This window comes from Oncorhynchus mykiss, chromosome 25 (genome assembly GCF_057628025.1).
Source record: "Oncorhynchus mykiss isolate SJ-2025 chromosome 25, ASM5762802v1, whole genome shotgun sequence".
NCBI classification, from domain to species: Eukaryota; Metazoa; Chordata; class Actinopteri; order Salmoniformes; family Salmonidae; genus Oncorhynchus; species Oncorhynchus mykiss.
The window spans coordinates 76,001,623-76,012,058 of NC_143046.1; the positions used below are offsets into that span (position 1 = coordinate 76,001,623).

Consider the following 10,436-nt stretch of genomic DNA (forward strand, 5'->3'; position numbering starts at 1 on the left):
TCCAGCCACTTTAATAATGGGAATTGATGGGAAATGATGTAAATATATCACTAGCCACTTTAAACAATGCTACCTTATATAAATGTTACTTACCCTACATTATTCATCTCATACGCATACGTATATACTGTACTCTATATCATCGACGGTATCCTTATGTAATACATGTATCACTAGCCACTTTATACTATACTATGCCACTTTGTTTACATACTCATCTCATTGTACATACTGTACCCGCTACCATCTACTGTATCTTGCCTATGCTGCTCTGTACCATCACTCATTCATATATCCTTATGTACATATTCTTTATCCCCTTACACTGTGTACAAGACAGTAGTTTTGGAATTGTTAGTTAGATTACTTGTTATTACTGCATTGTCGGAACTAGAAGCACAAGCATTTCGCTACACTCGCATTAACATCTGCTAACCATGTGTATGTGACAAATAAAATTTGATTTGATTTGATTTGATTTGTATGTATACACACTTCTCTCTCTCTCTGTATGTATACACACTTCTCTCTCTCTCTGTATGTATACACACTTCTCTCTCTCTGTATGTATACACACTTCTCTCTCTCTCTGTATGTGTGCACACTTCTCTCTCTCTGTATGTATGCACACTTCTCTCTCTCTCTGTATGTATGCACACTTCTCTCTCTCTCTGTATGTATACACACTTCTCTCTCTCTCTGTATGTGTGCACACTTCTCTCTCTCTGTATGTATACACACTTCTCTCTCTCTCTGTATGTATACACACTTCTCTCTCTCTCTGTATGTATACACACTTCTCTCTCTCTGTATGTATACACACTTCTCTCTCTCTGTATGTATACACACTTCTCTCTCTCTCTGTATGTATTATACACACTTCTCTCTCTTTGTATGTATACACACTTCTCTCTCTCTGTATGTATACACACTTCATAAATGTCAAAGGCTTTTATTGACCATTTTTGAAGTTGATGCAAAGAGTCAATATTTGCAGTGTTGACCGTTCTTTTTCAAGACCTCTGCAATCCGCCCTGGCATGCTGTAACTTCTGGGCCACATCCTGACTGATGGCAACCCATTCTTGCATAATCAATGCTTGGAGTTTGTCAGAATGTGGGTGTTTGTTTGTCCACCCGCCTCTTGAGGATTGACCACAAGTTCTCAATGGGATTAAGGTTTAGGGAGTTTCCTGGCCATGGACCCAAAATATCAATGTTTTGTTCCCTGAGCCACTTAGTTATCACTTTTGCCTTATGGCAAGGGTGTCACGTTCTGACCTTAGTTCCTTTATTCTTTGTTTTAGTATGGTCAGGGTGTGAGTTGGGTGGGCAGTCAATATTTGTTTTTCTATGTTGGTTTTTGAGTTCGGCCTAGTATGGTTCTCAATCAGAGGCAGCTGTCAATCGTTGTCCTTGGTTGAGAATCATACTTAGGTAGCCTGGGTTTCACTTTTGGTTTGTGGGTGTTTGCTTCCGTGTGAGTGTTTGGGCCACACGGTACTGTTTCGGTTTTGGTAAATTCACGTTGTCATTAATTGTTTAGTGTTCTGAGTTTTAATTAAACATCATCATGAACACTTACCACGCTGCGCTTTGGTCCTCCTCTCTTTCTCCCGACGACAACTCTTACAAAGGGGCTCCATCATTCTGGAAAAGGCATTGTTCGTCACCAAACTGTTCCTGGGTGGTTGGGAGAAGTTGCTCTCGGAGGATGTGTTGGTTCCATTCTTTATTCATGGCTGTGTTCTTAGGCCAAATTGTGAGTGAGCCCAACTCCCTTGGCTGAGAAGCAACCCCATGAATGGTCTCAGGATGCTTTAATGTTGGCATGACACAGGACTGATGGTAGCGCTCACCTTGTCTTCTCCGGACAAGTTTTTTTCCGGGTGACCCAAACAATTGGAAAGGGGATTCATCAGAGAAAATGACTTTACCCCATTCCTTAGCAGTCCAATCCCTGTACCTTTTGCAGAATATCAGTCTGTCCCTGATGTTTTTCCTGGAGAGAAGTGGCTTCTTTGCTGCCCTTCTTGACACCAGGCCATCCTCCAAAAGTCTTCGCCTCACTGTGCGTGCAAATGCACTCACACCTGCCTGCTGCCATTTCTGAGCAAGCTCTGTACTGGTGGTGCCCCGATCCCGTAGCTGAATCAACATTAGGAGACGGTCCTGGTGCTTGCTGGACTTTCTTGGGCGCCTTGAAGCCTTCTTCACAACAATTGAACCGCTCTCCTTGAAGTTCTTGATGATCTGATAAATGGTTGATTAAGGTTTAATCTTACTGACAGCAATATCCTTGCCTGTGAGGCCCTTTTTGTGCAAAGCAATGATGACGGCACATGTTTCCTTGCAGGTAACCATGATTGACAGAGGAAGAATAATGATTCCAAGCACCACCCTTCTTTTGAAGCTTCCAGGCTGTTATTCAAACTCAATCAGCATGACAGAGTGATCTCCAGCCTTGTCCTCGTCAACACTCATACCTGTGTTAACGAGAGAATCACTGACATGATGTCAGCTGGTCCTTTTGTGGCAGGGCTGAAATGCAGTGGAAATGTTTTTGGGGGATTCATTTCATTTGCATGGCAAAGAGGGACTTTGCAATTAATTGCAATTCATCTGATCATTCTTCATAACATTCTGGAGTATATTCAAATTGCCATCATACAAACTGAGGCAGCAGACTTTGTGAAAATAAATATTTGTGTCATTCTCAACTTTTGGCCACGACTGTATACACACTTATCTCTGTGTTTTTGCTGTAGAACTGCAAGCCTGCATTAACATTTCAACCCCAGTTATAATTCACACCTCTAAGTCACATCACACTCAGCTCACAGTCGTCTTCCTGAAAGACAAATTCCTGCCCAAGGATGCCAAGATGTTCATGCATCTGCATCTTTTTCCCCTGCCTGCCTGGCTCTCTGTGTCCCAAATGGCACCCTATATAGTGCACTACTTTCTTTTTTTTATACCAGGGCCCATGTGATAGTGCAATATATAGGGAGAAGGGTGCCATTTGGGACACAACCTGTGTGTTTAATTTTTATATATTTTTTTAACCCAATTATTTCTCCCCAAATCCATGGTATCCAATTGGTAGTTACGGTCTTGACTCATCGCTGCAACTCCCGTACGGACTCGGGAGAGGCGAAGGTCGACAGCCGTGCGTCCCCTGAAACACAACCCAACCATGTCGCACTGCTTCTTGACACACTGCTCGCTTAACCCGGAAGCCAGCCGCACCAATGTGTCGGAGGAAACACCATACACCTGGCGACCGTGTCAGCGTGCATTGCACCCGGCCCGCCACAGGAGTCGCTAGAACTTGATTGGACAAGGACATCCCTGCCGGCCAAACCCTCCTCTAACCCGGACGACGCTGGGCCAGTTGTGCGCCGCCCCATGGGTCTCCCGGTCGCTGGAGGCCCCAGCCTGTGTAGTTCTGTATGATCTCCGAGCTGGAGTCATGTGATCCTGGATCAGTGTTGAAACCAAGCCAGCTGTCGGCCTCCTTTCTGGCTCACTGCTGCAGATTAATGTCCCAGAAATAGGCCTCCATCTACTGTCCCCTGGATGGAGGGAAGGAAGGAGAGAGAGAGGGAGATGGGCGGAGGAAGAGACAGAGCCCTGGAGCTTGACTCTAAGAGTTTGGAGCAGCTCTGTAGAAATGATCATTCTGCAAGCAGCATAATGTGGAGGTGTTTGGACTAGGACCTCCAAGTCTCAGACTGCGTCCCAAATACATGGAGTGTAGTACTTTGGTCAAAAGTAGTGCACTATTGCCATCTGGGATGCAGCGTTGGTCTCAGGCCCTGGCCAGCCTTGGTGCCCAGTGCTCTGCTCTGGGACACATAACACTCACACTCATATGACGTTCTAACTATTGATTAGCCCAGTAGTCTCGGCCGGTTGACCTTGACAATAGCACTTTGGTCAGAGTTAATTGGCAGGCTGTGATAAAGTGTATCTGATTGGTCTAATATTAGATGATATGTTAAATGCCTTGACGTGGAGTTAGAGCTTCTCATCCAACACAGGAGTGCATTTGATGCTGTTATTCATTAGAGAAAGAGTGACAAGAAAATCACTGAGACATTGTGCCCCCAGATGATACCGACAGCCCCAATCTGGGGGGCCGGCTCATGGACTATGTATTTTGGTATGTAGTACTGTCAACGTACTGGGCTGGTGTTGTATCTGCCAAAGGTCTAGCTGGTATTTGAATGTGTTTCTTGTGTGGGAGGTCATTGGCAGCCCTGTCGGCTTCGTGATACTCCTTTAATTGTTTCTTCTTCTCCCAAGGGAAGGAATGAGTAAAAACTCTGTTCTCCTCCTTTAATTGTTTATTCTTCTCCCAAGGGAAGGAATCAGTAAAAACTCTGTTTTCCTCCTTTAATTGTTTCTTCTTCTCCCAAGGGAAGGAATGAGTAAAAACTCTGTTTTCCTCCTTTAATTGTTTCTTCTTCTCCCAAGGGAAGGAATGAGTAAAAACTCTGTTTTCCTCCTTTAATTGTTTCTTCTTCTCCCAAGGGAAGGAATCAGTAAAAACTCTGTTTTCCTCCTTTAATTGTTTCTTCTTCTCCCAAGGGAAGGAATCAGTAAAAACTCTGTTTTCCTCCTTTAATTGTTTCTTCTTCTCCCAAGGGAAGGAATGAGTAAAAACTCTGTTTTCCTCCTTTAATTGTTTCTTCTTCTCCCAAGGGAAGGAATGAGTAAAAACTCTGTTTTCCTCCTTTAATTGTTTCTTCTTCTCCCAAGGGAAGGAATGAGTAAAAACTCTGTTATCCTCCTTTAATTGTTTCTTCTTCTCCCAAGGGAAGGAATCAGTAAAAACTCTGTTTTCCTCCTTTAATTGTTTCTTCTTCTCCCAAGGGAAGGAATGAGTAAAAACTCTGTTATCCTCCTTTAATTGTTTCTTCTTCTCCCAAGGGAAGGAATGAGTAAAAACTCTGTTTTCCTCCTTTAATTGTTTCTTCTTCTCCCAAGGGAAGGAATGAGTAAAAACTCTGTTATCCTCCTTTAATTGTTTCTTCTTCTCCCAAGGGAAGGAATGAGTAAAAACTCTGTTCTCCTCCTTTCAGAAATTGTGGACCACATAGAAAGACTCCAAGTGCTGAAAGAAATAGTGAGGAAGTTCCCTGCAGTGAACTACGAGGTGTTTAAATACATCATCACTCACCTGAACAGGTAAGAGACAACCCTGTGACCCTAGATCAGAAACAGTCTCAGGCCTTCAGCTGACTGATACTGGGTGCAATTTGAAGTATGTCTGAAGTAAGCTGCAAAGTATACATGATGTTTGTTATGTGATAGTTGTCATAGAAACACGCATGTCATACAGTTGTGTAGTTGGACTGGGCCGTGTTCAGTAGGGAGAAAACGTAGTGATACGTGGAGATGCTACATGAACATAATTCCGTTCTGTTGTGATATACACGGAGTATACAAACATTAAGAGCACCTGCTCTTTCCATGACAGACTGACCAGGTGAAAGCTTTGATCCCTTATTAAGGTCACTTGTTAAATCCACTTCAATCAGTGCAGATGAAGGGGAGGAGACAGGTTAAAGAAGGATTTTTAAGCCTTAAGACAATTGAGGTGAGGGTGAATGGGCAAGACAAAATATTTAAGTGCCTTTGAACAGGGTATGGTAGTAGGTGCCAGGCGCACCGGTTTGTGTCAAAACCGCAATGCTGCTGGGTTTTTCATGCTCAACAGTTTCCCGTGTGTATCAAGAATGCAACTCAATATTAGGAAGGTATATTTAGTGTACAGCTACTGTTCTGGAGACCAGAGTTATCTGCACTCCCCTCTAATTGAGTACCTAATTATTTATTTTTGAAATAAAGTACAAAATAAGTATGGTTGGAATAAATCAGGGAAATTGTGTGTTTCCCCAGGGTGAGCCAGCAGAGTAAGACCACCCTGATGACAGCCGACAATCTATCCATCTGCTTCTGGCCCACGCTGATGCGTCCCGACTTTGAGAACAAGGACACACTCTCCACCACCAAGCTCAACCAGTCTGTCATCGAGTCCTTCATCCAGCAGAGCCACTACTTCTTCTACAGCGGAGACATCCAGGAGAGCTCCAGCACCGAGAGCACCCCACCACCCCACCACTGTCACAGCATGGTGGAGGCCCTGAGGCCCCTGCAGCTGCCCCCTCCTCTTCAGCCCCAGCAGATCCAGCACAGTATGTCCCTGCAGCCTGAACCACTCATATAGACCTAGGTGGGGTAGGGGAAAGGCTGGGCTGGTGGGGGGACATAGGGTGATGTGTCCTCCTTTCCCCTCCCTTTGGTGTCCCTCTGACTGCAAAACAACAACATTACTAAATGATCAACTTTGTTCTCTGCTCCCCTTTCTGGGTGACTGACTGGATTCAGGGGTGACTGACTCATCGAGCTCTCCCCCAGGAACAAAAAACAACATCAAAACAAATGCATTTTTCTTCATTCAGTGCTGTACAGTAATACACAGTAATAAAGATGCTGTATGCCTCCAGCAGACGGACAAAAACATGCGATGCAAAAATGATTTGCTAAATTCTACAACACCTTGCAAAATATAAGGAAAATATATTTATACTAGTTGTGTTTTGTTTTTTTAAACCCTTTATTCATTCAAGTGAACTTGACGTTAGATGAGGCATCATCTGTTATGATACTTCTACCAGCGTAGACATTCTTCTGCTTGTTTATTTTTGTATGATTTGGCGATGATGATGGATTCTTGTATTTTTACCAGTATGATTTACATTTTTATCTGAACGGTTTGAGGGACAGAAAGACAGTGAACGTTGGCAGGCTTTGTGTCTACCTGCTCCCAACGCCTCGCACTGTTTGGGAGGGAGGGGACTCTACGTGAAAGACTGATGCTGTACTGCACCAGACCGGGACATAAGACAGACTGGCCTCCTATTGGAGCAGAACTCATGCAATTCCTGAAGCTTATGAAGGAAGCATCCCACTACTAGAACCCTACTGGCACATCTCTGTGTTAACTCTGAAATGAACTCATTGCAAAGCAGTCTCGGTCTCTCTTGTTTTGTTTCATTGATGAAATGTCTTGGCGGTCTTGATACTCACCAATAAGAGACCTTTGTTTTCCTCTGTTTGTTCAACTAAATTTGCATGTATTTTTTTGCCTCCAAAAAATGAACAATAAAAAAAAAGACTGAATTTACAACTCAACATTAACCGCTTTCATTCAGATGATATTTTTTTATCTAACTTGATTGAGGGAAACATTGAAACAGGGCTGAAATTGTATCTATTGTTCATCCATTCTTTTTGCAATGCAAGTTAACTCTTAATATCATATTTTGGTTATCTGTCTAATTGTTTCCCTTAAATAGAGGGGGGGAAATTATATATAAGTGTATGTGTGTATATATATATATATATATGTGTGTGTGTAAGTATATATATATATGTATATATATATATATATATATATATATATACATATATATATATATATTTATCAGCAGATATGATTATTATTATTAGCAAAATACCATGGGGTACTGAAATTCTGTATAATCTTGTAAAACCTACTATAATCAGATTTATTTGTGGTATGATGTACAAAAATGTTTGGGCTAGATTAATTGACTGTGTACCTAATGCCATTCATCTTATGAATAAAGAACCATTGCTTCTTTGTAAATGGTACGGAATTCTGTTTTGCTGTAAGTAAAAGATGCTGCTTAGAAAGTTCTGGAAAGGAAAAGTGTAAGTAGAGGGAGAGAGGAGCTTGGTGGGATGAAGGGGGAAACAGATTGACAGATCGAAGACATTTTTAAGACTCAAGACTATGCCTGTGACTTAAATGGCACCCTAATTCCCTACGTAGTTCACTACATTTCACCAGAGCCCTATGGATCCTGGTCAAAAGAAGTGCACTATATAGGGAATAGGATGCCAGTTCAGACAACCTATTATTGTTATTCGTCTCTATAGAGACACTCCAGATAATGTGGTGGAAGGGGAGAAAGGAGTGTGCAGCTGCTAGATAGAATATACCTTTTGTGTAGTTTCAATTTTATTCATAAGATCTGCCTCATTCAAGCCGGTGTACAAACTCTTAAGATTTTAACATCTGCTATGTATTATAGTAAATAAATGATTTTGAGAAGAAGAAAAAAATCGAGAGTTTGGTTTACTCCATAATTGTTTCATAATAAAGTTTTTTATTTTTTTTATTTCTCCAAGCTTGAGTCTAAATGGTGTTGAAATATGCTCTCGTTTCTTATACAGCTGGGAATATGATTACAGGGTTTAGTCATTGTTGGACTGCATTGACATCAGTGGAGCCAGGTGGGAGGAGCAATATGAGGATGGGCTCATTGCAATGGCTGGAATGGAATTAATGGAATGATATCAAACACAAACAACATGGAGACATGTTTGACTCTGTTGCATTCATACCATCCCAGCCATTACAATGAGCCTGTCCTCCTATAGCTCCTCCCACCAGCCTCCTCTGATTGACATGGTGTAGTATGAAAGTAAAAGAGTCGCTAAAGAGCAATACAACACAATCAACATTTCATGTGACAGGACTAGAACCTATTTGTCACATGAATTAATTATTTAAGCTCATATCTGCTTGAAACCTAAATTACAGGATCTGCAGTAGTTTCGAGAACAGTTTGTTCAGTTCAATTAATTCGATGTCCAAGTCACACAACCCCCCTCAGGCGAGAAGTGATGAAAGTACACCACCTGGTGGGGAAACATGTCCTAGCCGCAACATGAAAATATGTATTTTTATATTCAGAAAAATGTATTGCAGCCTGGCCTGCTCATGTTTGTAGAACGTTTTTTAAAATTTTCTTTCTGTATTTTTTGTTCAAAATGTGTAATCATATTTGCACAGACATATAATATATTATTTAAATGTATGTATTTCAATAGAATTGTCCTCAGAAATATGCACCAAAAGGAAAAGTCTAGTGCTATCCGGGATCGTTTGAACCCTGCCCTAACCTTAAACCATTAGATTAGATAAACCACTTCAATTCAATGACGTCAGAGTTGGGACGTCACAAGGATCCCGCATAGCAAGGACCAAAATAAAAATACTCTTAACATCTGTTGTAAACTTGTCTTTCCTCCTGGTAAACATATGGGATGGTAATCGGAGACCAGTCAGAGGATACTCGGGTACAGGTGAAGATGGTTGATACAAAAGGTTACAATTAGCCTTCGGGGAATACAATGCAACTAGACATGTTTCATCAACACTATCAAAATCAACTCCAGTTTTGAAATATACACCATGAACGACAAGCAGGATAATGGAAGCTTCTCTGCCGTCCACCATGATATTCCTTGACGATAGCACACATACGCCATCTTCTATATAGGCCTGGTAGTGCCCCGTTAGGGTAGAAAAGCGTCCCGTTGTGCAGACGTTGTGCAGACGTCAATTCAACGTAATTTCATTAATTCAACCAGTATGCCCAGTGGGTTGATGCTTTTGGGATGAATAGAATAGAATATACAGTGCCTTGCGAAAGTATTCGGCCCCCTTGAACTTTGCGACCTTTTGCCACATTTCAGGCTTCAAACATAAAGATATAAAACTGTATTTTTTTGTGAAGAATCAACAACAAGTGGGACACAATCATGAAGTGGAACGACATTTATTGGATATTTCAAACTTTTTTAACAAATCAAAAACTGAAAAATTGGGTGTGCAAAATTATTCAGCCCCTTTACTTTCAGTGCAGCAAACTCTCTCCAGAAGTTCAGTGAGGATCTCTGAATGATCCAATGTTGACCTAAATGACTAATGATGATAAATACAATCCACCTGTGTGTAATCAAGTCTCTGTATAGATGCACCTGCACTGTGATAGTCTCAGAGGTCCGTCAAAAGCGCAGAGAGCATCATGAAGAACAAGGAACACACCAGGCAGGTCCGAGATACTGTTGTGAAGAAGTTTAAAGCCGGATTTGGATACAAAAAGATTTCCCACGCTTTAAACATCCCAAGGAGCACTGTGCAAGCGATAATATTGAAATGGAAGGAGTATCAGACCACTGCAAATCTACCAAGACCTGGCCGTCCCTCTAAACTTTCAGCTCATACAAGGAGAAGACTGATCAGAGATGCAGCCAAGAGGCCCATGATCACTCTGGATGAACTGCAGAGATCTACAGCTGAGGTGGGAGACTCTGTCCATAGGACAACAATCAGTCGTATATTGCACAAATCTGGCCTTTATGGAAGAGTGGCAAGAAGAAAGCCATTTCTTAAAGATATCCATAAAAAGTGTTGTTTAAAGTTTAAAGCAATTCAAGTAACAGACACATCTGAACATCAACTGTTCAGAGGAGACTGCATAAATCAGGCCTCAGAAGAAGAGACTTGCTTGGGCCAAGAAACACAAGCAATGAACATTAGACCGGTGGAAA

General features: G+C 41.8%; 1 protein-coding gene across 1 annotated transcript in view; it reads left to right on the plus strand.

The window, feature by feature from the left end:
* LOC110505773 (rho GTPase-activating protein 5) overlaps positions 1 to 7,680 on the plus strand; it is a 63,904-nt gene extending 56,224 nt beyond the window's left edge. Inside the window, exons 6-7 of the mRNA XM_021585205.3 lie at positions 5,087 to 5,192; positions 5,907 to 7,680. Of these exons, the coding sequence (XP_021440880.1) occupies positions 5,087 to 5,192; positions 5,907 to 6,234 (434 nt within the window). The 3' untranslated portion in view covers positions 6,235 to 7,680. The remainder of the gene's footprint in view (positions 1 to 5,086; positions 5,193 to 5,906) is intronic.
* The last annotated feature ends 2,756 nt before the right edge of the window (positions 7,681 to 10,436 follow it).